General features: G+C 42.9%; 1 protein-coding gene across 1 annotated transcript; it reads right to left on the bottom strand.

The window, feature by feature from the left end:
* On the bottom strand, positions 1 to 27386 carry GAN (gigaxonin). The gene is made up of 11 exons (XM_014942215.1): positions 27220 to 27386; positions 13949 to 14063; positions 12728 to 13078; positions 11925 to 12142; positions 10671 to 10792; positions 10079 to 10191; positions 8909 to 9058; positions 8470 to 8606; positions 7851 to 7979; positions 1400 to 1509; positions 1 to 541 (listed from the first exon to the last, which is right to left on the bottom strand). Exons 1-11 carry the CDS (start codon positions 27384 to 27386, stop codon positions 360 to 362), a joined length of 1794 nt encoding a protein of 597 aa, XP_014797701.1. The 3' UTR covers positions 1 to 359.

The following is a 27386-nucleotide window of genomic DNA, read 5'->3' as shown; positions in this document are numbered from 1 at the left end:
TTTGCTTTTCAATAAGCTTCGCCAAAGGAATACCAATTCCCACCACTTTCAGACACAAAAAACCTCCTTCGATAACAGGGTTTAAACTCCAAATGGTTACGACTGAAGGTGTTTTCCTTGATCCCCCCTTTTATTTTCCCCCCCTCTCTTCTTTTTAATGTATACTTAAGTTATTTGTTCCCGAAACAAGAACTGAGACTCAAGCTTTTTAAGCATTTAAAACAAAAACAGTTACCATACCAAAGCACAGCATACAGTGTAAGTTTCAGCTGTAATTTCTCAGCTTTTCCTTTATATAGAGCTAGATTATGGTGGACTGCGCAGAATTCTTCCAGTCTCCTCCACTGTCAGCACACGGGTCACGGAGAAGGAACGCGGATGCGGAACAACCCTTGCTGAAGCTGCAGTCGGAAGAGCTTGCAGTTGGCGATCCGCAAAGCCGCGCAGCCCGTACGGCGAAGGTCCGATGGGAACAGCGGCTTGGTGCGCTGCCAGGTGCCCGTGCTCCTTTTAAACTCCCTAACGTAGTCATAATTGGTACCTGAAGTCACACACATAAAAAAAAAAGAGAAGATAAATGGCTTAAAACATGCTGTAGCTTTCGCCACGTCCGACCTCTAACAAGGCAAATAGGCAAACAAGAGCGTGCACAGACACATCAATCAATTTCGGGAGGTATGGTTGAAATTATTGTCAAGATGAAGCTACTACAACATTTCTTATCTACTGAAACCCACCACATTTGTGAGTTTGCTCTTTCCTATTTTGTAGACAGCCCCATTACACACTCCCAGATGTATGTGGCCATCAAAACATGCAGTCTTCCACGTGTCTTTTACAGTACGTGGCCAGACCTGCTCTAGTGGGAGGTGTCTCTGCCCATGGCAGGGGGGTTGGAACTAGATGATCTTTGAGGTCCCTTTCAACCCAAACCATTCTATGATTCTATGGTGAAAGCTGAGTACCACATGCGTTTGTTGGTAACATTTATCCAGTTGGGATTTAGAGCCATTGGAACCACTGGACGATGGCCCCAAAACGCAGAAGCACCTGCTTATCGCTGCGAAGGTGGGAGAAACAACCTCAGGCGCTAATATTCTCCTTATATTTAGACAAATGCAGTAACAAACTCTTAGTCTTGACCTCTCCTGATCCTCAAACTGCTCATCAACCAAATGCTTATGGCACTGAATTTGTTTCTGAAGAGCTCCAATGTACAAAATCAACCCTGTACATTTGTGTATGTCCAAGCAGCATAATTCCCCTGAAGACAACAGTAACTTAACAGAACATAGTGCCAGCCTTTTATTCTAAAAAAAAATGTTGGTCTTGTTAGTGCCACATATTTAAAAGACTGGAAGAAGACAAGTAACAGGAGGTTATTAGTTCCAATTCTGACCTGTATCGAGATCCCCAATCACATATATGCTGGCTCCAATGGGCACAGCTCCATACACGAAGGAAGAACTAGTTGGGATACATAGGTTCTGGTCATTTAGATAAATCCACCTGTAAAAATAATAATAAAACCCCATGATATGCAACTTTCATTGAGCAAATGTAAATAATTCCAGGTCCCATTTATCTGTGTCAGCATCCTCTCTACGGTTCTGAAACAAATTTCTACAAAACACTGCTGCACTTTTGCGAATATTGTCACAGTTGCTACTTATAGACCCTGAAGACATACAAATCAATGCTATTTTAGGTGACTGCTCCCGATCTCTTATTGAATAATTCACAGAGAACAGTAAAGTTTGGAAAACCTTTGAAAAGCATCCCATGTATTTTCATGACCATACCTGGTCAATTTGAGGGAAAAAAAGTTAGGAAACATCCTCACGGATACTGCTGACCTTTGAAAATTCTGCATTATCTTAACTCATGATTCAGAAGAAAGCCTCTTGTCTGGCACTGAAGGAGAGGCTGCTACATATCAATTATCTTGGAGAGAGAGATATCAATTTTTAAAGGCCAAATGAAAGGATTAGCTGCCCACTATTTTGTCTGCGCTATACACCAGAGGATTACGATTCTGCAGAAAGGAAGGGAATGGCCTGTAGCTGTCACAGGGGAGGGCGGATGAACTGAGAACAGAGAAAAGGAGAAGTTCTCTACACTGATTCAGAAACTGTGTTTACATGTACTTTTGCTGTACTTCATTAGCTTCCTCTCCTTACTGTGGGAAGAGGACACAGTCAGTGTTTTCATCATTTCTTAGCACCAAGTTAACTACAGTTACGAAAACTGAATAAATGGCAGAAAAATGCAGGAGGAAGATGCAATTTCTTCCTTTTTTTTTTTTTAATAGTAAATACAGGACCATGTTGGAGAAGGGAAAAAACAAAAGTTTGGTGAATTCAATCTAGCTACTGATCAAGCCTGAGCTTGGAAAACACATGAACTTCAGGGGTTTGTCTGCACCACATATTCAAGGTTTTGGGGCTTAAACAAAAAAAACCCCACAACACTGTGTGACCCAAGCATTTTCCTACTGCACATCAAGAAAGGACAATATTGAAGTATCTATGAGTTGCTCGTGAAAGATTGAGAACGAAATTTTTCTCAACACATATACTTTAAAAAACAAGCACAACTTTTCAGGAACGCTAACAGCGAGCGGCTTTAGCATTCAGAACTAGGAAGGAACAAAGACAGGAAGGGCAGAGGGTCACGTTTCATCAGAATTTGACCAAGCTCCAGCTTCACGTGGGCTGTGCCTGCTGTTTGAGCAGTATGGAAAAAACACCACGACAAAAAAAATTCACAATCTTCAGGAATGGGAACATAACTCTTGCGTACTTCCCTGGACGGCTCCGATCAAACCAAACCCGAGCAGCAGGGCAGAAGGCATGAACCTCTATAACCACAGATAGAAATAATTGCTCTGAAACTGAAATGTTGCCACTCAAATTAAAAAAAAGGGGAAGGAATCCCCATTTTTTTCAGTCTTAAAGTGATATAAACAAAAAAAAAAGCTCATCCACACTGCTGTAATTAACAAGCCTGGATGGTAATGGTTTTATTTCCAAGTGGGAGGCAAACAGAGACAAGATACAGAACCAACATATTCCAGATGCGTCACCTCAAGCTCACTCCAGCTGTGAAAGGAAGCCTACAACTGAAGGAAAGCCTTCTCCGTGCTCCTCCCATCCCTCATCTGACAGCACTATCAGTCACCCAGCTAGTTTTCTGATAGCATTTGCATAAGCACTTTCTTTTAATGAAATGCCTGCACACCGAACAGGAGAATCTTCCTCCTCACACAGACTGTGTTACAAGGTTATTTAGTTCTCTATTTACCTGCTGCTGAAAGCATTTCCCTTTATTTTACCATGTTCCAGCAGCAAAAAGAATATTCTCAAAGAGTTTTTACCAAGTCTTGCTTCTGAACAAGCATCTCCCGCTTTTATCCCCCTCAACACCTGCAAATTGTGACAATGTGTTTGAATGGGGAGCTGGTGAAGAAGAGGAGGATAAACCTTCCCCAGCTACAGACGAGCGGGGAAAGGCGGCAGCAGCTGTGCTCAAGGACACAGCTCCACCAGCAGCTCTTGCAAAGCATCCTAAATTTGTGCACCAATAAATATTTCCAGATATCCACAATGAAAAGGAATAAAAACCCCAGTGCGTACAGACATCACCCCATTCTCCACGCTCCTACGTGATGCAAAAAGGCATATTATAAATTACAGACTCTGGCAGAGGAAGGACTGACCCATCAAGGTCTTCAATACGCAGTTAAGATTTCCTGCTTTTTACGGAGCAGACCAACAATGGATTGCTGAGTGAAGGATATCCTTACATCTCCACCACTTTCACATTTTTTTAGATCTATTTTTAGCTTGATCGATATTTTTAAAAACAAGATACCATGCACACAAAGCTCAATCTATAGCCTTTGGGGAAAAAAAAAAATCTACATCCTAAAAAAACCTGCAGTCTGACGCACGTATTTTCTATCCCCAGTTCACTTCAATTCACTCATGCACATGACTCTAAATTTAGACAGGCTGACAAAACATTTATCAATTGAAAAAAGTCTCAGTTACAGAAGTACTCCAAATATGAGAATTATTTTCTACATTATCCTGTCCACCTTTAATGCCTATGCTACTATTCTGTCTCACTTCATTTATTTTATTACTTGTTTATACAGCAGAACTAAACAGGAGTCTCCGTGTTTATTTTTTGGCTAGTGTGAAGATCTCAGCGTATTCCTGGTCTTCAGAAAAGTCTGCGTCATGGTTAAGAATAACAATTCTGAAAGGTTATGCACTGTGAGTTATCCTGGAGTAAGTTACTGTCAAAGTAAGCAATATTAAACAAGTTAAACTTCAGCCCTTTAATCCAATTCAAGCCAGAATTATGCTGGTTTATATGAATTAATGTGTTTATACACTGATGTAAGTACATACTTAGAGATACACGCTGAGCAAAGCCTGTAACTCGGATCCTCCTGGGCTCTGGATGCCAGGGGTGAGGGTAGATCCCGCATTCCTGGCTAACAAGGGCTGAGGCACACAAACAATTGTGCAGCTCACACGCGTGTGCATCACCGCACGAACCTGTAAACCAACAATGTCTGATGCCTGAACTCACAGTACAAACAACTCTTTCCATTCAAAAAGAAAGTGCACATGATGGAGTTTTGCACTGACTTAAAAACAGCTGGAGAAGTCTGTAGCCCAGTAGGAATTATGCAATACCAATAGGCAACCATTAAAAAAAACCACTATGGAGTTTGGTTTGAGACTGCTAGGACTTACACACTGTGCTTTTGACCCACTGCTGCTAAATGATTTCACAAACATATTATTCCTCCCTGTCTACAAATCTCTCTTATCCCAACGCTTTTGGACATCTGTCAATAATACACACATTCACTGTCACTGGGATATTTCAGCTTTGACAGTTCCAGCACCATTCCTTCGCTGTCCCTACAAAAAGAATACGTGAATCTGAAGGTGCTTATATCCTACCCTTCATGGTGACTTTTTGAAGCCACTGGTTTAAAGGGGACTAATTACCTCTATTTGTTTCAGAAACTTTTGCTGAGGAAATTAACAGGGGCTTATCAACTATAAATTAATCACCTTGTAGCAACTGCACAATGTTTAAGATGATGTTGAAGCCACTGGTTTAAAGGGGACTAATTAGCTTTATTTGTTTCAGAAACTATTGCTGAGGAAATCAACAGGCTTATCAACTATAAACAAATCACCTTGTAGCGACTGCAAAATGTTTAAGATGACAAATCAGTCTTTGTATATATCACATTAACTATGCACTAACCAAACAAAAGTGAGATATTGTCCACCTGTGGTAAAATCCATAGCATCCCTGATGCTTTACTCTTGAGTAAAGATGCACAGCAGAGCATGATACCCACCACAAGTGGAATTGCTTAACTAATCAAACACACACATCGGTATTTAGAATAAGGTTTTCACAGACTTAAGCATATTATTTAAGCTTTTGTCCTTCAGTGAAAATAAAGTGATTTAGATTTGTTTTCTGCAATTTCAGAATCAGCCCAGGAAACAACTCCCTCAGGTTTTCCAGAGAGTCAACTCACCTTCATTTGGCATTCATTTGATATTTGTGAAACAATATTATAATGAAATTATTATAGTTTTCCAGATTCAATCTCACTTCAAAGTGAGTACCTGACAACAAAGTATTCTGTCTCAGTATCTGGCAGGCAGAAATATTTGCTAACTGCATTTTGAGGTCCCTTTATGGCTATTTTCTCCCTTTCCCACAGGGGTACAAGTGCTCAGGTCCCCCAGTCACCGCCGCAGCCCCCCCAGTTCCCAACCCAGGGGTGACTGTTGGACCCAGGGGCCGTAGTGCCAGAACATAACGCAGTGACACTGCACCCTCTTCTGGCCACAACACCCCGTCTGCCTCCCGGGGCTGGATCCGGGGCTGCCCACACCGGGGAGCAGAGCCCCAAAACCCCAGCCAGCAGCCCCCGCAGCCGAAGCAGCAGTGGCCATCCTCCCTGACTTCACTGCCTTACGTTTTTCCCCGTGGAGAACACAGCACCCGTGACCCACCCGCAGTGCAAATGCACGTTTAGGCAGAGTTAAATCACCAAACTTCAGTCCTGTGCCGCGGCAGAGCAGAAAGGCAAACTCTGAATCTCTCAGCAGCCCTCCACACACACCTCCCCCAGCAATTCAGGTTTCAGATTAGTGGCTGCTGCCTCACCTTCCCCCGGGCCAGCAGAGCCCTCCTGCCACACACACCACACACGGGGGGCTAGAACAAGACCAGAAACAACTGGACTTTTATTATAATTTTACTGGAAACTGGTAACACCTCTGGGATGCCACCAAGCAAAGGCACACACACACACAGAGTATCGCGGGCAGGCGTCCGTGCTGCAGTCAGCAGGTGGCACCAAGGACTCACCTGCAGCACCCAAGGCTTTCCAATCTCCACTTCAGGAAAGCTCAACCTGTATCAACCAGTCAAACGGGTTTACAGTCACTGGTGGGGAATCACCAGCTGCTACATACCACCTTCTGAAGAACAGGATCAGCCCGGAAATATTTCAGGTAAATCAACTAAAAATAGCAAGTAGGAGATCAGGGAGCACTTCTTTGCAGAATTCTTTCCCTTTTCAAAGGCCTCTTGAGAAATAAGTTAATGAGCTTTTAGCATTTCTGCACACCCCCACAGGGCTAGAAACCGTTAGACAGCAGCAGCAATAGCCCTTCCTATCTGTCTGCTTACTATAAACACCTTAAAGAACACTTTTTCTCCAGCTTCATCTGATTCTAGCTATTTAGACATCACTTGGAACAACACAGAAGACCTCTTCATACTGAAATTAAAGTCTCTTTGCATCCCCATCTTGCAAGAAAATTATATCATGAACTTCCACCTATTATTCTATGCTTCTGTGCTTTTATACAGGTCACAGTCATAAATCAGTCTTGTAACACAGATGTGTTAATCTCCTCCAGTGTCAACAAGCCTTGAAACATCTGACCACAGTGACTTCTTTCAATTTACTTTATAAAAAAAAAGAAAAAGACACTCATCCAATTTATAGTTATATGCAAGAAAACAAAACCACCAGAGGAACCAAAGCTTGTAGGTTATGTTTCTCTGGAGAATAAGGTGACTATACACAAAAATTCTATCTAATGTAACTGCGAATAGTTACCACATGCAGTAAGGTGGATTCCAATACCAGAGCCAAGAGATAACAAATCAAGTCATCAGAAGCAGATTCAAAACAAACAGAAGGAGATTAGCCATACACAGCCTGCTGAGGTGGCTGTGGGATGTATAGCATCCATAGTGTCTTTCCTGTGGCAAAAGCCTACAGGGGTTCAAAAAGCAATCAGCTACAAATGCTTGGAACAAAAATGCAGGAAATTTCTTATCTTTAACTCAGGAATTCCCTAGGCTGCAAATCCTGGAGATAGGATTGGATGGTGGAGAAGTATCCCTGTACACACCTACACTCCTCCACGAGCACCCACGAGGAGCCGAGGACATGGGTAGGGGTGAGGGGCAGCAGTTCCCTGCACCTGGGGCAACTGCAGGGGAGGAACCAGGCAAACTCCGTGTCACCAAGGTGTTTCTCCTGCACAGGGGCACTCAAGACTGACGTGGTGGCCAGGGCTTTAGCCTTGGCATCTTAGAGGGACAGGCACTGAAGCAGATGGACCTTTGGTAACAGCCATACTGGATCATAAAAGGTAAAATGAGCAACAGAGATGCACGATACAGATCTAATATGCTTTGAAGTGCTGGAGCAAGGATGGGGGAAACAGACAGGTGAGCGTATAAGGCACTAATTTCCTACATTTACAGCTGCAGCTGGTTACCTTTTAAACTCATCATGATAGAATTCAGATTTGCACGTCACCATCTCACTGGCTTGACTGTCATCACGACTCCTGACGCCGCCAAATACATAAAGCTCAGAGGCAACTCCGCAGGCCACTGCCCCAAATCTGAGAATCCAAATGAGAAATAAAAATATTAAATGAAATACATGAAAACCATTCCACATATCCTTCTGAACTTTCTCCATTTTTTTTACATTTTAAAAATTCATACACACACACCCTCTTATATGCTCAGTAAGATGAGATAAGTCATGAATATGAACTGTAAGCACCTAATTCTGACCACGTAACAGAACAAAACAGCGAAGTATTTATCTCGAAAAAATTTGGAAGTTCCAATTGAACTACAATTTCTGGTTTACATTTTGCATCAGAGAAAAATTGCTTGTAACATCAGGAGTCTATTTCTGCAAAATTAATATTTATTGCTTGGATGCTTATCTCTAGTCAGCCATATATTAATTAGAAGCCACCAAAATTCAGAAAGACATGGTGGAATTCACAGGGCTAACAGGGAAAGGAAAACTTCCTCTCATCAGGGAGGTAAAAAAAGGTGCAGGCAGCAATCCAGTTCCCCCCTTCCATTTTCACTCACCGCCGCTCTTTCAGAGGACAGATTGCCGTCCACTGCTGAGTCCTGGGGTCGTAACACTCCACAGATTCAAAGAGTTTTCCATAGGAGCCACCACCCATTGCATAGATTTTCTTCTTCATAGCTGCATAGCAGCCAATCTTGTGGAAAAAAGAAAAAGCACATCTAAAATTACACACAAATGCACAGTATCCAGAGCTCAAAAGGTAATGGTGTACACGTGCACACACGGTTGCATTTGGGTCGCCTGTGTCAAACCACACCATGCATTAAAATTCTCAGCCACAGTTTTTTTTTGGCATATAAATAAAGAGCTGCTCTCTCTCATTCCATTTTAAGACTGTTACAGCTTCTACTTGAAGCAAAAGGTTGAAAAAAATTAATATATTGGCATTAAGTATTAAACAGTAAGTAACGGGATAACATAGGATGTAGTTCTTACCTTTCTAACCATGGTCAAGTCTGGCTGCTTGGTCCAGGTCCGGCTATAAATATCGTAGCTCTCCATAGAGATCAGCTCCCTCTCGCCATCCTCACCTCCCAGAATATACAGAATTCCATCAATCTCTACCACACCAAAATTATGTCGTGCCTAAGGAATAGCAATAAAGTCAACATTGTAAAACATGAGCTGCCATTGCGAATAAATCAATATAGTCTGGTTTTCAACATATCTGTCTGCAAAGTGTTATTGGTGTTATGTCTGGTGTATGTTTTGTTTTTGAATGGTGAAGTCTTAAACTCCAGAATAAGATTATTAATTTCTTCAACTAAACAAAGCAAAGGAGAAAGCAGCAAAAGCAAAAGAGACCCCACAGAAACCTAGGAAGAGAGCTTGGCCATATGTCAGTTTGCACAGCAGTGGTCTCCTCGATGAAGCTTTAGCTTTCTGTTCTCTACAGCAGCAAAACTTGGGCCCACGATCTATGAAAAGGCAGCTCTTCTCCTTTGTGTGCAGCAGCACAGCTCCCCTCGGTCTTACCCACAGTAAGCAAGAAACTTAATGCATTTTAACTACAAACGTGGCCAAAACTACAGGCTTTTGCCAACCACAGACTTTAATCCTGTGGCAAACTGCAATTTCTTAATAAACACCCTGTGTTGATTTAGGAAGATAAAAACACAGGTGTTTTAAGGGTATATGTTTACAAATAATAAGCTGTTACTTTTTTATGGAATGCAAATATGAAGGAGGAAACACTAACTCAAACCAAGCAAACCATAAATATCTCTCTGCAAGCCAAGTTCTGTACGTTGGCAAGTTCTCCGTCCATCTTTTCTGCACAGTCCAAGCCCTTTGTCCATATAAGACTTTTCTTGTGTACAACATTTTTAGAAGGCCAGTATATTCAAAATATTAAGTAATATTGTACGATTCCATGTGGAATTGCTGCAATTTTGTAGTTTGGCTTTACAGCTAGCTCTTCACTGATTTTTTTTCCAGGTTCAGAAGTCATTATCAGACCACAAGTAAAACAAGAGGATATAAACAGAAGAGAGGCTGTAGCACAATTTTGAATGTGTAAAATGCAATTGACTGAAGATTCAGAACAGAAGGAACATTTTGCCAAAGTAAAAAAATCAAATCCCAACAGTTAGATAGTTATCTTGCCTCGTTCATTGGTGGTAAGGAGCTCCATGAATTGGTATCTGGATCATATTTCTCTCCAGAGCTTAGCGTTCCCTTGTTTTCATCCTGACCACCAAGCACAAATAAAAATCCTTCTGTAAAACAAAACGTAATGTGATCTTAAAAAGGATTCACACTTGGGACACTGAGCAAGTCAACGTGACCGGTGAGCTGTATCCTGGAACTCATTAAAAGGTTCAGACCAGTCAGAGGTCAAACTCTGGGACTGGAGAAGGTAAAGCACATATTTATACCAAGTCTACCACTGTAGGCCGTCTTCTACAGATTCAGTGATGCAGCAGCTAGAGTTACTTAAAACATGAAATACTCCTGGAGAGACAGATGCAGCAGATTCCCACAAAATATTGCGGGAATAGCGATTTTAAGACACTCAGATGACAGGGATTTTCACAGAATAAAGTAATGTTTTGGGCAGACAAAGGGGAAGCATGAAATAACCCCAGTGCAGTCAATCTTTAAGAAAAAAGAAAATTATTATAAACCGTATCTCAGATTTTGAGGCACTGGTAAGTTTTCATAATAATGACTTTACAAATAGGAAGTTCCCCTTTACCTGCTGACAATACTCCATGATTGATCCTTGGAATACTCATAGGAGCAAGTTCAATCCAGAGCTGTCTATTGGGGTCATAAAGAGGACACATACACCGCATCACTGAGGTTGGTTTCCGTGATCTGAACACAGGGTGGGGAAGGAACAAACAAAAACAGAAAGACAAGACAAAGAGTTTTACGAGTTCACTGCCAATACCTCATGTCCAAAACTTGCTTGTTCATAATTTAATATATATTCATAAAATGTGGCATTTCCTTGACAAGGAGAAGGCCCCCAAACCAAATATGTGTAAATTTGTTTTTGTACAGATTTGAGACATAAAAAGCAGATGGGCTCCATTTGTACTGGATCTGCCTGTAACATTTTTTATGAAGGAACTTTGAACAAACTAAATAGAACTGATAGTATTAAGAATGCCTGAGTTAAGCCAGCCACAAAGTTTTTTATGAAGGAACTTTGAACAAACTAAAAAGAACTGATAGAGAGTATTAAGAATGCCCGAGTAAAGCCACCCACAAACTGACGTGCAAAATGTTATTTGAGTATTTTATTACACTTCTATAAAGAGCAAATGTCTAAGTGCTAAACTTACTGAAACAGAACAAAACCTTCCCCTCTACTTTCAAGAAAAGAAAGGGACTGTGTGGAACAGGAATCTTCACCTGGCATCTCAGATGCACCAATAAAGACTTTTTTTTTTTGAAACCACAACTATTATAAACAAAACAGTTAAAACACATGCTTGTTATTTTTAATATTTGTTATAAATGTTTTTCAGACCATTAGAAAAGTGCTTCTCCAATGTTCTGTGCTTACTTTGAGTAAAGCCTATCCAGTTTAAAAAACAACAGCCAACACCTACTGAACAAACAGCACATCCTACTGTAAAGTCTAGAGTACATGTTCAACAGCCAACACCTACTGAACAAACAGCACGTCCTACTGTAAGTCTAGAGTACACGTCGAATGTCAGAAAATTATCACAAAATAACTATTTATTGCTGAATCATTTACAAAGGCACTTATGGTGCGTCTGACCAACTTACAAACAAAATAACTATTTATTGCTGAATCATTTACAAAAGGCATTTATGGTGTGTCTCACCAACTTGCAAACAAACCCCAATGACAGAGTAATAAGCCCATTAGGTGCACATGCTCTCCCCACACTGTGTTTTCAGACGTGCCATGGATGCCAGACGCGTGTGTTTTCCCCAGCTGTGATGACCCGCGATGCCAGTTCATACTTACACCCGCTCCTCTCCCCCGACAGTCACGATACACTCCGAGTAGCCCCGGGGCTTGAAGGAGGCCAGCATGGCCTCTCCCTGCTGGGGGGGCGTCAGGGGGATATTGTTGCATTCCTTGACGATCTCCCGGACCAGCGGCTCGCTCATCATCTGCTCACGTAAATACGCCGCGTCCAAGCCCGAAACCCACACTGCAGACATCACATCCTTCATGTGAACCTACAGGAAGAGATAAATGCCAGAAAATCCCCCAAACTTCACAGAACAGCATCAAGGCACTCCTACATCCAGGTGCTTCTATGGCTATCAAAACCTTAAAAGGCTGTTTTTGGCTGGATGGGGCTTTGAGCAATGTGGCCTAGTGGGAGATGTCCCTGCCCATGGCAGAGGGTTGGAATGAGATGATCTTTAAGGTCCCTTCCAACCCAAACCATTCTATGATATTCGAAAGTAATAAATCTACAACAAAATGTTATTAAAAAAATGCTTCAAATCTTCAAAGTTTCACTACAAATGTGCTACTTGCTTTCTCTCTACAAGAACAAGATCATACCATCAAATGCCAAAAAGGTCCTTTTTGTCTTTAATGTCCATTAAATAATAAAGACAGCAGATGATACATCATCAACACAGCTTTCACCCTTTTACCGCAATCCCGCTGTCTGTATTTCTGGCAAAATTTGACTAATTCTCTAAGTGCAAGATTAGCCCTGAAGGAAATGCATCTATTTTAAGTTCCCACCGATTAGAATAAACACACCGATTTGGGCCGCATTCAAAATACAAACATTTGGATGTCCTGACCTTTCTCGATTCTGAATCATGAGAGATCCACCTAATCACGGCTTCAAAGACGTATCGCTCGTTTCCGACATTGAGCTTTTCCATGGACAGCACTTCTTTCAGTTTTTGAGGAGTCAGTTCCAAGAATTCCTCTGTGCTGCTGACATCTCGAAAGTGAGTTTCCAGATACTCTGAGGCAAGGTAGTGAACATGATGCAAACAATAGTGCAGTGCAAAGTCCCGAATACCAATACAGTTCTCAGCAGCTATGCAACCTTCTAAAAACTCACAGCAGAGAGTTTTTAAGTCTGTAAGCAGCAGGAGATCAGCTGCCTGTACCACATCTTGGATAGTTTCTTCATTTAGCCTGATCTGCAAGAATTAATTTACAAGTTATAGCTACTATCACTCATTTAATTGTTTTATGACATGTCCGTATTCATTACAGTTATTCTCAGTGGCTGAAAAATGGAGTATTAATGCCAGTGTAAAAATTACAAGAAATTGATACGACTACTACACATTTATAAATTAACACAGGGACGGAAAGGCATATGCTTGACAGAAGGTGTTGAGCAGAATTTTGTGCCTGAAGTAACTGTAAAATCACTCATCTAATCTGGGAACCTAAAATGAATTTTTCTGCAACAAATAAATATGCATGCTCAGAAAAGAATTCCAAGCCATATCTGCCTTTCCTTTTTCTGCTAAAAGTTAAACTTGTTCAGCAGCCTCAATCTGCTTCCCAATCAAATGGAGACACCAACTTTAGCTCCTGCTCAGGCTGCTGGCCCCAGGGTCTGAAGGACCACGCCGTCAGCGACCAGAGGCTGGAGAGGTGGGCACGAGGGTCAGTGAGGGAAGGTGCCTGATGCACAGTGATGTTCAGTGATGGGGTCTCAACCTCTATGCCATCAAACCAGTTCTTTTACAGCTGTCACAGACGCCATGTTTTAAAGCAGGTTACTGAAGGCAGCCACAAATTTTAATATGAGCATTTGAGATTGACTCTGTCAGGGTCCCCCCCTGCCCCACGAGAAGAGCAGAGACAGAGACAACTCCTGCAGAGCCACCTGCCTCCACTCCACACACACAGCCCCAGTGCCGTACGTCGCTTCGCAGAAGTTTTATCACAAAGCTTTAAACCCCAATAGGTTCATCTTTCAGGATGACAGTGTTAAAAACCCAGGTTATTTTGCCAAATCGTTCAATTTCCATCTAGTTTATTTTTTAATACCATACCTGCCCACTGAAGATGTAATCTAGTATCTCTTTCATGATATCAACAGATATCCCTTCAAGTTCAATCTTGTATGTTGAGCCATCATCCTTTGGAGGATTATAATTCAATTTTGTTCTAGGAGAGAAAAGAAGAACATAAAAGCTCACAACCTGGACATTGCTTGCTCTCGGTTTTCTGAAGAAACAAATGCTGCTGTGGATCACCTGAGCTATAACAGAGATGTTAAACCCTTACAATACGACGCAAAAATTTTCTCTTGAATTAGCATGAAAAGGATACATGTATGGTCTCTAATATTGCTCATCACATTTCCGAACTGAAGAAATACGTTAGCCTTGCAAAATACCCACAGCATCAAAGAGCCAAAGTAATTTTTTCCCAGCTCATTCACTACAAACATTCCAAAACTTCACTCAGAACTTCAAACAGAACAGCACCTCTGCTGACAGATGAAACATAACAATTTGCTTTGATAAAGGTGGGAAAAAACCCCAAAACCAAACAAAGTAAAAACTTTACCAAAGGAAAAAATAATAATTACAGCAAGGAGATGTGATCAGAATATACACTGGCAGCACAAATATTTGGATTGCATTACCATTTTGTGTAGTTTATGATGTTATCAGCCTAATGCTATGCCTGGCTGTAAGGGAACTGTGTGCTCACAATTGGAGGAAACAGCCCATGTGGTGCTCAGCAGAGCTTTAAATATTCATCTGCATCAGTGGATGCTCCACTTATGAGCAATTTCTTTAAAAATACCAGGAACAGGTTCATGTGGCCTTGAAAAGAATGGAGGGGGGCTGGGGGGAAAAGATGAGGAAATAATTGTAATACAGCAGACAGGTTTGCTTTGCTAGTACAAACACTTTTACCAGGAAAGACAACTTTAAGCATTCAAAAGGGAGCAGCGTCCACCGGTCCAGTGAAAACAACCACAAGGGCAAATAAAAGAGGATTTTAATCTTTTTTTCCATGCTTTAGGCAACCAACAATAAATGATATAAAAGACCAGAAAACTTGTTTCACTGCCTCCTTCTGTGTGTATATATAGATATCTATGCCACAGCACATTTAAATAAAAGCATTTTAAAACATTTTTATATTCATTTGGATATATTCTTAGCTAGAATTATTTTCTTAATGTGTAAAGCTGTGGCTTTGCTAAACTGAAAGTGTCACAGTCCTCCGCTATTCACACTCACACTGAGTAAACACATAAATAGGACTTAGCTAAGGGCAGATTCTATTTCCTTTACTCATATCAAAATATATTAGTTTCTCACAAAATAAGATATAACTCACATCGAATAAAATCCTAGTCTGTAAGAGGCTATTTTTAAGTGTGAATAAGGATGGTAATTTTAGCCTTGAAGGGGGGCAGAGCACTCGGGGGTACAATGCTTCTCTGAGCACAGGCACAGCTGCACCAGGTCTGAAGCTGAGCTGCTTCACCCCGGGTTCGTGCAGCACCTTGCACAAGTTATAACCCAAACAACAACATAATATGGATTAGGAAATTGTTTATTTCCTAACACTTGGAAGGAGATTAAAAAAATTAAGCCTGTTCTCTAAACAGTCTGTGTGACACCCAATAAAGCAGGAGCTGCAATAGCCCACAAGTTGCAAATCAATGTCTGCTGAAAACTTTCAAAGCGAGTATTTAGCTCACGCCACCCCGTGCAACGTGCACCTCAACTCACGCCATCCTCACCTGGGTGGAACGTGCATTTTTCATGCCTACAGCTCCAAACGAATGAAGGAGCACACACACACACAGTGGCACACATTTTCAGCCCTCACCCAGCATCAAGGCTTCTTTACACACATTGTCAAGCCTGTCCCAACGACCTCAACCTCAATTTCACCGACTACACTCAGGTTTTGGGTTTCCTGGTTTGCAGTGAAAGCTGCGTCTTGTTTTCTAGGCTGAAACTGTGTTTTCTGTTAATTTAACATAAAATCACAGAATCACAGAATCATCTAGGCTGGAACAGACCCTCGGGATCATCAAGTCCAACCATCTACCCTACTCTAAAGTTCTCCCCTACACCATATCCCCCAACAGCACATCTAAAGGTCAAGGTTTGCAACATCTGGCTTCCTTCACCAGAAGGGAAACAGTCAGACAGCACCTGTATTTCACACACATCAGGCACCTGTGAGTAGCTGGTATGGTCAAATGGCATCTACACAGAGCTGGGCAAATCCCACACACAGTGGGGTTTAACACAGATGCAGGGCAATACAACAAACATGTCGCAAGGCAGCACTAATGGGGAGATTAGGGAAAGGACTAGCGTTATTTATCATTAACTTTCATCTTAGCATCACCTGTACACACCCAAGCTAAATCACCTCATTGCCTGGACTTTGCGCTGACGCCTTCTGCTAACAAGAAAGTGTTGTTCAGAGTTTTTGGGCCTTATCAGGCTAGATGTTCTAATTACCGTGTGCTTTTTCAGGCATCAACAGTTGTTAATCTGAAAAGAAACAAGCCAACCACTGCTGCAAGCCCAAAGCACACAATCAAAGTGAAAAATAACTTGGAGAACAAATCGATCGGTTTCAGAGTTATAAGTATTTGTATGTGGGCAAATATTCACCTTATGCAAATGCATCCTTGTTCAGAGTAAGCTTTGTTCCTATCATCCATCCTGAGAAGCAGTACTTGTATACATGTCAAACAACTTCAATTTGTTAGTTAATAAACTACCAGTGTATTTATTTTGGTACAAATATTTCTGAGCCATGACCCGAGAACTATTCCCAAACAGCAGCTGGAGGTACCCCTTTGTCACTCACACCAGGTACCACAGGACAGCTGCTGCTGGGAGGAAAAACTGATGCAAGGAGATATTATACCCAGGTTTGGGGCTGGAAAAGGTGAAGACAGAAAATTGTGAGCCTAATGTGGAAAGAAAGCTGAAGGAGGAGAATGAAGGAGGAGGTATGTAAGCGGAGGGCAAGGAGCCATGGCTCCTCTTGCCTCACCCGGCATCCGCTGTTACCTGTGCCCACACCTCGGCAGCACAGGGAGGCCTGGGCGTCCTCGTGGTTACACGGCCAACAGACAGGAGGAGGGAGTTCTAAAACACTTCTGTTCCCACTTCAGAACCTGGTGAAACACTTAACCCTGGTCCTCCATCACATTTCGCTTTAGAAATCCCATTTCTAGCTACGCGTAAGTGGGGTTGTCCAACCCGCCAGTGTCTCAGGAAGGAGGATGCTTTCTCTCCACCACACTCTTCCTCACGGTGATTTATCCAGCCTGTGATTTGTGTGACAGGGAGCTGGAAGTGGCCCTCAGCAATCCAAGAGACGTGCCCAGCTGCAGCACGGCTCCTTCCAACACACACGCGTGTGAGAGCTTCCTGCCCCGCACAACATCTCTAATTACTTTAAAAGCACTCGAAGCTGCCAAACCACAGCAGAGAAGGCTTCCTCAGTCTTCCTTAATTCAGCTGAAAGACCAGAACGTCAAGATTTAGAAGGAAATAAGAACCCCCACAGCCAACCAGAAAAGCCATTAGCTGTGAGCAGAGCGCAGCTGGGACACATACAGAGCTGGGGGAAAGAAAAAACAAGGCAACTTCTTTGTCCTGTTTTCTTAAGTAATTTAATTTTGAGCAGCTTGACTCCATATATGTTTTAAAACAGTTATTTCCATTTTTTTAATTAAGATCATCCTTGTAAGTTGAAATCGCTTCCGGTAACATGAATAAAATGTTTTTAAAATGCACAACATCCATCCCAACCTCTTGTACCAGGTTCACAGAAACTGCCTGGCACATACTACACCTTGAGCAAGTGGGATAAGAACAGCCGGGTTTACGTTGTGTTTTGATGTTGTGTGTCTGTGTGACAAATTTAGAATCTGCTCTTCCACATCACTTAAGGAATACAATCCTAATGAGTCATCTCAAATGACACTACATAAGGCAGAACGAGAGGAAAAACATTCCAATACCTCTTCTGTATATCTAAGCAACAGTTTAAGCAAGGTAAATCATTAAAATGAAAACAAGGGCTTACAAACAAATGTTGATATTGTAGGAGTCACAATTCACATTTAGTGGTACAAAACAGATTCAAATAATTAAAAAAAAAACACCCCAACTGTTAAATTTAAGACTATCCACAGTTCTCGTTAAAATTAAGATGGATCTTCTAACTTACCTCTCATTTTCAAAGAGCAAAACAAAGAAAAATAGGTACTCCCTGTGAGAGGACTGTTGTGGGACAGTTAAGGTGCACAAGAAGCACATTGAGAAAGGGTCCATGTGCCTGAAAACTTGTTTTTCCTGTGTTTTGCCATTGACAGTTTACAGGAGAGAGAAAAAGAATTTAAGAAAACCCAACCAAGCAAAACAACAAACAAAATGAAACCCCAAACAAATAATTCAGGCTCCACCAATAAAGCCTGCTTTCCTGAGTCAGACATAATTATGTGGGAATATTTTTTATCTTTAAAACCTCTGCCTTGTTTGTGAACTGTTATGAAAAAAAGATAACCCATGTATTTCCACTGCAGTGAATAAAGAGAACAACAGTCTAACTCCTGGAATACTTTAATCCTTAGAGTGCTGGTGTATTGATACCTAAACAGGTAAAGAAAACACCTTTCTGCAAAGACGGTGCCTTTGTAAATGCTCTAGACCACGCTAACCTCAGGCAGGTTTGTGATATTTACAGTGAACAACAATCAGAAAATCTGGGAAACAAGAGACAGACGCTTTGGTTTTGATGCTTTGCAACACAAAAACTTTTACCTGCTCTCACGTCAGGGCCCCACAAACAGCTCAGACTCTGCCCTACTTACACAGCCGTAGCAGGGCGTCGGGAACAAGGCTGCAGGAGACAGGAGGGAATCACCGGTCTTTTGAAAGGAGATGTCTTTCAAAATTAATGATTTTGCCCCAGATTAACCATAAGGGCTACTTCACATAAGCTTTGCCAATATTGCCACACCAGCAAACGTTAGTATTAGAGTAGCAAAGCCATCCTTCCAAATCAAACAGTCATAAAACTGGGTTTTTGTTGATATAGCCTTTACTTGCACCAGTGTTTTGGCCTTCTCCAAAGAGCATTCACATTTTAAAATGAAGTTATAACTCCAACAAACGTTTCCAGCAAAGACACTCACCAAACCTAAACACGCTCACAAGGATGACTCAGTCCCAAAAATGACAAGCAAGTACTTTGAGATTTTGCATTAGTAAGGAGAAAACTTAAAAATTCTGCTTTTGATGCAAACGTAAGGTCAATTTAGTGTCTTCCTGATCTGAGTTTCCCTCTGTAAGTTTCAGTCTTTCAAGTACAACTTTTCCATGTTAACTCTAATTGAGTCCTACTTAGAATCAACTGTTTTAACAGTGAAGTTTTTTCATTTGTCTGCCTTTATCCCTGCAACATTTTCTCCCATGAAGGCTGGTCTTTCTGCGTGAAAAAAAAGAAGCACACCTTAATAATCACATCATTAAAGAGGTCATATACAAAAAACATGATGCAGCAGTTCTCTCCACCCACTGCCATCCTCCAAAAAGATATTTTACAACCAAATCAGAAGGTTTTCTTTGAGGTCGCACCCTGGCCTTTAGCAGCACACATAAAAGACAGGCTTCACCACACCCTGCCAAGGGTGCCAGCTCTCAGAGGATTTTGGCTGTGCCTCTCCTTCCTCTCTCTCCTTCAGGTTATCTGCAACTGCACCTTCAGGTCTACAGGCGAAGCAGTCCACCTAACAGCTCAGCACAAAAACCTGCAGGAGTTGTTTTGCTTGGTTTAAGAGGAACAACAACTAGGAAGAACTTAGTTTACTCGTCTGTTGGAAAGTTAAAGTCAGGCAAAAACATAAGGCTTTCCCCCTCCTCCCTAAGGAGAACAAAGCAACCCCTTCAGCAGCAGCCCAGGGGACATGTGCAGGGCTCACTGGCTTTGCTCAATGAAGGACTTGTTTACCCTGAAAATCCGAAGTTACTCCGACTACACTGAGCTCATCCAGAGCCAGACTGTAATCTCAATTGGAAATCTACCCTCCACCAGCACGTCCTGCCTAAACATGCGAGTTAGCCCTAAGTAGACAGAACACACACTTGACAAACACAGTCCTCGAGAATGGACTCTGGGAGCTTCTCAGCAGCCGTAAGTACCCACCACTTCATTTCACTTCGCTTTTGTTTTAGCCAAGTTGGAAAACAACCAACTGGTTGTACCAGCTGAGCTCACAGAGGAGTCAAAGTGCCACCAAAGAGCTGGCCGCTGGGCACCCATGGCTTGTGCCGTGCACCTCGTACCACCACAAAACACCGCTCGCTCTCCCGTGGAACACAGACCTACTACCTACCTTTCTGCATTAGAAATACCTGCCGATAGATTTAGAAAGGTGGGTTTGGGGCTTTCTCTCTCTTTGTTTTTAAGAAGTGGGGAAAAACCATCTAATCGCTGCTCCTCAGTGGGCAGCAGGTTAGCTCACATGGAACACTCAAAGCATTTCCTCAAGTAACTAAATCTGTACCATATTTATGCCATTTCTGTGCTGCAAATGACACTCGGGTTCACTCACTATATAGACAATTCATGAGATTTCCAATCCACATCATTCGGAAATTTAGCTTTGTACTAAACACAGTGTTACACCTACTAGCAAGTTGAGACTAGGGCTTCCTTGGAGAAGCAAAGGAAAACACTTCTGGAATACAGTTTCAAACCAAGAAACAAACTGTATCTTACTTGAAAATATGTCTTCTTTCAAACTAACTCTGCTTTTAAACTTGTTTAAAATGCTTTTTTAGAAGGAACAAGTAGAGTACCATACCCATGCTGTTAAGATTAAATATACTTAAGAAATGCAATGCTGTGTAGTGTCTCTATAATAACTGAAACATCCCCGTGACTTACTGAAATTGTATTTAGCAAACACTAGTGAATCTCCAGAGAAAACTTGGGATTAATCAGGTTTTTATACCACACTTATCCTTACAGCACATGGGAGAAATAAGCATCAGAGTCCAAGAAAGATTTCACAGTTGCTGGTAAGTACAAAGTGGAATGGACAAAAATTACAAGTGCATGAGTAGTACCATGGGACAGCAGGGAGACGTGACAAACACTACATTTCTTTGGGAATCCAAATGAGGGAGGCAGCAGAACTGCAGACACACCAGGAGCTGGAAAACAAGAGGCCTGCAAGACTGTCACAACAAGTGATGATGCAGCCAGGAGGAAAAACCAGGAACCAGGAGCGTGGATTTCACCAGCACAAGAAGGAAGAGCCAAGAGTCTGCAATTGAGAGCACTAACCGTGTCCCTGAACAATAACAAGAGCTGTACCAGGCAGCTTAAAGTCGCTCAGGAGATGTAAACCACCATGCCTGAGGACATAAACCAGCCACTAACTACATGGTATTAAGAACATATTTCCTTGATAGGCAACAGGCAATTTCAGAGCTGTCCATAACAGTGATTTCTTTTTTGTTTTCTTGGAAATATGAAGCAGTGGCATAGATATAACAGCGGAGATAAAAATGAGGCTGGAGACTCCCCTGTGTATAGGTACCGCTACGCTGGTACGCGGCACCGGGACAGAGAGACAGCTTTGCACAATGTGTGAAATCAGAGGTCTGAACAGAGAGTGACGGAACAAATTCTTTAAAACCATTAGTTACTTCTCATATTTGCCACTCCACGCGAGGAGGAAGTTCCTTTTGCAATTGCAGGTTCAAAGAAATAAGAAAAACAAACAAAAAAACCAAAATACAAATCAGGAACTCCAGACTCATCAACTCCAGATCTTTCTCCAGACACATCAGCACCTTCAGAACAGCCCTGCTCCAGCCACAAAATACACTTTAAAGCGTGCAAGAAAAATTATTAATAAAAAAAGCTGCTTTTAATAAGAAAAGTTTTGCCAAACAAGGCAATTACTGCAGGTGTAAAGGCAAGCTACAGAGTATAAATTACCCAGACATCCCAAGCAGCTCCATCCTGCCACTCCTCCTTCCACCCCGGCTCGCCTCTGACGCCAGGCACGCAGACGAACTGCGCGTCTCCAGGTACAAAGGAGGGCCAAGAAGTTCCAACTCAAGTTCTCCTGCGTAAACAAGATGCTCCCATTTCCATTTCTCCCCTTGCCTGGCGTGTAGGAGCGCCCCAACTTTATTTTCTTACTATTTTGAGCTGGGTAAGAGCCTTATTGCTTCCTCCCTTCAGGCCATCGTTAGGGGCTTGTTGGAACAGGAACGTTAATTAACAACTCCCCATTCAAGCCTGGTATAGGGATTTTTAAATCTCTTTTTAAGCCACAGGCTTTTAACATACCTGTATCACTGTTGCCTCTCAACTACTTATCCAAACATAACACACATCCAAACACAAAAACAGCTTAAAAAGTCTGGAAGCAAATTCTGGCCTGGTTTGTGCCTGACTTCCTACTGCCAGGGCAGCCCGTAGAGTTCCCAGGAGACTGCCAGAAACAAACTTCTCATAAAAAACCTTGCTGATGACACGGCTTCAGATGTCTATTTGACAGAGCAGTTACTGAAACGCTTCCCTGCGCACCCAGCAAAGAGGGAGCAAGACCTGGCACAGGCACAGGGGGATCTGGCTCAACCAGAACTGGAGAGCACGGGGTCCTCACAACCAACCACCCCCCAGCTTCAGCAGCAGCTTGTGTTCATGAATTCAGTACCAGTCACAAATTGGAAAAGCTTTAAAAGGCTATAAAAGCTGTCTATGAATGCCAATACAAACCAAACAAGTATTAGGAAATAAGCATCAGAAGCTACTGACATGCATTGGCTTCTACCTTGCAGAAGGCTGAATGGCACAAGTGAGAAGATGGAAATGCTGGCAGGTTATTTCTGACCAAAACCAATTTACAAGAAGCACAGCTATTTACAAGTAAACGGAAAATAATATGAATTTAATTCTACGTTTTTATTTCTGTTTTGCTATATTATGCTCATCTGGAAAAAGATGGTCCATTACTGAGTTAGAAAAGCCTTGGGGAACAGTGTAGAACACATACGCCCATCCGTAATCTGTTCACACAGATGTGTGAAAACCAAACCCAAAACCTGCTGAGATAACAGAAAGGTCTTAATTTAATTTCTACTACAGCAGCACAATCCCGGCGTAACACCACCAAGATCATCTAAGAATCTGAGCTTAAACACCCTCTTTGTTAAGGTAGTTCCCACATGCTCCCTGCGACACAGCAAGCAGACAGCAAGCCAGCAAAATATGAGGAGCTGCAAGTTTCAGCTGGCCAGGAACGACTCATGCCAGGCAGTGACAGATCCGTGAGGATGAGAACATCTGCTGCTGGGGATACCAGGAATACTTGGACCAAGTCTATCCTATAAAAGGTTTGGGGATGTATGCTACAACTTCCACCAAAGTTACCACTGCAAGCGTGGTTTATTCTGGTAAAAGCACTCCTACTGCACCATAATTTACACCAGGCTCACAAACTAAATCATTTAAACCAGGGCAACAGAACTGTACCTACATTAGGGCAATTGCCAGGACAGAATGTGCTAAAATCAGAGTGCAGACTTCTGGCTGATTTGTTACAGAAGAGAAAATAAAGAGCTAACCTGGCTCGAATTTAATTTCTCTGGGAGGCACATCACTTTGAGCCAAACCACACTTTGTCCTGTGGCAGTCTCTTCCCGAGGAATCCTCCTTTTCTCAGGCTCAGGAACATACCACAAGATGTTAGAGATATGCAGGAAGACTTCTGGGTTTTGTAAATGACAAGATTTGCTCCAGGGGCACGGAGAGGGATTAGATAAACCTGTACACATCTGGCAATTCTGTAGGAATTCACACAACCCCTCCAGACCTCACTGCCCTCAGAGAGCCACAACCAACTTGGCATTGAGTAGCTGAGGCAAGACCTCAAAAAAATTAAACTAGCACAAAATTTAAAAATCTTACTGGTCCCACAGACTGAAAATTTATTCATGAAATGGGCGTTTGCTGTACTTGCAGAAGCTAGCCTATGGACAAGAAAGGCAGATGGGACCCATGACACCAGTAACACTTCTGTGTGTTTCTGCATCCCCTCCACATCTTTCATCCTCTCCCTGCTGAAGCTGCCACTTTTGAGCTGCAGGGATAACCCAGCTGCCAAACACCTAGAGGGAAGCCACATCACTGCGATTTACAAGAGTCCTACTCATAACCAGTCAGCCCAACAGCTCCCATGCAAAACTAAAAAACAGGTAACGCTCCTCTCTCTGCGGCTGCACAAATCCTTCAGCAGGCACAGACTCCGCTCACACCCAACCACCCCCTCAAAGTCCAGGCCTACTTATTTTCCTACTCACACCCTAAACTAAGCACTCATGCAAACCCTACACGGCTTCTGAACTCGCCCACCAACATGCCCACAGCCACAACACATAATGACACAGAGAGCACCACGTCAACTCAAGACTTCCACTGCTTCACTGCTGAGTACGTTTCACGTACCCACTCATTTTTCATCCAAGTTTTACTTGGGAAATTGGTTAATGGATTTTTCTGAGCTTCGTATTGGAATTTTTCAAATGAGAGCAACCCAAATCAATTGGCATTTGGAGACCATAACAGCCTCTGGTACCAGAGCTTGCTTTGGAACCGTCTACCCTTAGAATAACAAGAACATAAAATTCTTGAGTCTCCTGCAGTTTCTCTTTACATCAAAACCTATAACCAATCATTTTATTTGAAAATCCAGCACTCAAAATAAATGGGACTTGCACAGAGTAGGTACAGGCCGGAGATTAATTTTATCTCCAAAAAGAGCCACTGAAACATTACTTCTGGCTGGAAACGAAATGCTCCAACATTGGCAACCTACCTGACCAGTTCTACCCACTGTGAACAGCAGCTGGACTAAGAGAGAGACCCTGGAGTGACAAAAAGAGACAGGCAGCAGGTGAAAATTGGGCTCTGCAGAGGTAGGGAATACAAATGTGTTTCTTAATGTGCCGTACAAGAACTAGGTACGTGTATTTTTGGTTCTTCACATCATGCAAGCCTGAGGAGGAAAGATGAGTAAGCTTAAAAAAAAAAAAAGAACTTAATCATATTTATATATTAATGCATGTAACCTACTTTCACACATAGTTAATGAGTTCCTTCATGGGATTTGAACCTGAACAATTTTGAGTTTAAAAAAACCCACGACTCTAATGACTACAAGTTTTGTTGCTAATGTAGTTATGTCTGGCGCTCTTACTCCTCATACGGGCTTAACTCACGTTTCCCTGGTACATTTTTCAGAGATGAACAAAGTGTGATACTTAAAGATGAAATTCCATGAAAAGATACTTCTCCAGAGAATAATTTACCGTATCTTTTAATTACGCAGTTTTTTTCACAGTAGAAAATCGCACGTTTCCTGTAAAGTCATCTTGCTGTTACAGCAGAACAGCAGTTTTTCCAACAATGTGACCTTTTTCCACCTACAGCAACCCTTAATTTCAGATATGGCATACACTCATCTAAAATATGATGACCAATGTCCTAAAAAGCATTCAGGCACTTGGAAGAGTATTGGATCAATGGCTCATTTCAATTTCATTCTTTGATTTGCCTTTCCCCACAGTCTTCCAAAACTGTTTCTCAAGACAAGCAGTGAAAAAATGATTAGTACATAGGCTCCGGGATGTCTTTTTTGCAAATTCTTGCTGATCTTCCTTCTCTGTGAATTTTATTTCACTTTATATCTCAGCTCTAGTTCAACCTACGCAGAGGACTGTTTCTTTAAGCCCGTCCACCATCAACACCTATTTAGAAGTTACTCAACAACTTTACATTCTATTTGTTTACCTTACTTCTGTACCTGAGAATGTCAAAGTTGTACTGCAAGGGTCACCCACAATACCATATCGCCTACAAGCAGATGATAAGACACCACTAAAGCAGGTTGCATTTTTTTTTTGGAGAACAGCACACAGATCCCCCCATCTCCACCTCTTATGACACCTTCACAGGAATCTACAGCTGGAAGTAACTCCCACCCCTCACAACAGTCTGCCTCAGATTTAGGATAATCCTGCCTTTAAGTGATACTGAAAGGTCTGCTCCTACTTTGTGAACTAAGATGAACTTAATGTTTTTACTACCTGCAAATGATAGGACTTAAAAATAAAAACCCTTCGGAATTACCCACGTGTATGTTTTGCTTACACACAGATATTGTATCATAAAAATCTGATGGCGGGTATATTGTTTCTCCTTGATGTCACTGGACTCATCACTACTGAGCGTGATGGAGAAGAACCCAAAAGGAGGGTGTAGCGAGGTGGGGCTTGGTCTCTTTCCCCCCAAGTAACAAGCGACAGGACAAGAGGAAAGTGCCTCAAGTTGCGCCAGGAGAGGTTTAGATTGGAGATCAGGAAAAATTTCTACACCAAAAGGGTTGTCAAGCATTGGAACAGGCTGCCCAGGGAAGCTGTGGAATCACTAAAAGACGGGTAGATGTGGTGCTGAGGGACACGGGTTAGTGGTGGCTTTGTCAGTGTGAGGTTGATGGTTGGACTCGATGATCTGAAAGGTCCCTTCCAACCTGGACAACTCTAGGACTGATTCTAAGCAGAAGCTTTTGTCAGTGGCTGCAGCAGGAGCTTACACGAAACGTGTTTCTCTGGAAACACTCTCCAGGACCCACCGTTTGCTGGGCCACCTCAGGGGCCGTGGTGGTGGCCGTGGTGCCTGTCCTCCCCGGCTCCCGTCACCCAACCGCAGGGCCCTGACACCCCGGCAGCGCCTGAGGTCTTCTTCAGGGACAAGAGATGGAGGTGACAAACCCGCTACTATTTTTAATTTAAAACCTGAAGTACTTCAGGATCCCCAACCACCACCTAGAGCCCTGGCTCGCTGAAAAACGTTGAGAAAAATAGGAAAATGACCCTGAAGCGCTGTCCCGGTGCGGCCGGCGGCGGCAAAGCCCGGCCCCCCCAGCCGGCAGCCGGTCCCCCTCAGCCCGCAGCCGGCTCCCCCCGCCTCAGCCCGCGGGCCTCCCCGCACACCCCGAAAAGTTGATTTCCCCTGGGTCTTCCCGGGGCGCTGAGGCGGCCGCCGGGGCCGGACGGGCACCCCCCGGGAAGGGCAGGCCCGGCCCGGACTCTCGTCCTGAAGAGAAGCCGAAGCCGCTCCTTACGTAACCCCAACGGCCCGCGCCGCCCGCCCGCCCCGGGGTGGGTACGGGCCCGCTCCCGGCCCCGCCGGCCTCCCGCGGGAGCCGCCTTCCGCGCCGCCGCCGCCCCGTCCGTACCTGATGTAGGGACTGGCGGCCGCCAGGATGTTCTTCTGCACCGGGATCTCCTCCCCTTCCAGCACCAGATGCGCGTCGCAGAAGCGGCTCTCCTCACGGAAAGAGCTGAGGGCCCGCAGCAACCGCGCCGGGTGCTGAGGGTCCGACACGGCGCTCGGTCCCGACAT

The sequence above is a fragment of the Calidris pugnax genome, unplaced genomic scaffold (assembly GCF_001431845.1).
Source record: "Calidris pugnax isolate Ruff unplaced genomic scaffold, ASM143184v1 scaffold28, whole genome shotgun sequence".
Lineage (NCBI taxonomy): Eukaryota > Metazoa > Chordata > Aves > Charadriiformes > Scolopacidae > Calidris > Calidris pugnax.
This window is presented reverse-complemented; position numbering and strand designations above follow the sequence as displayed.

Bases quoted from the DNA above. Each gene is read 5' to 3' on its own strand.
- GAN (XM_014942215.1), bottom strand. From the start codon at position 27,386: ATGTCGGGACCGAGCGCCGTGTCGGACCCTCAGCACCCGGCGCGGTTG. The intron at 10,192-10,670 runs GTAAAGGGGAAC...TTTGTTTTACAG, and splicing joins TCATGGAGTATTGTCAGCAG to AAGGATTTTTATTTGTGCTT. The intron at 7,980-8,469 runs GTGAGTGAAAAT...TTGGATTCTCAG, and splicing joins TGTCCTCTGAAAGAGCGGCG to ATTTGGGGCAGTGGCCTGCG.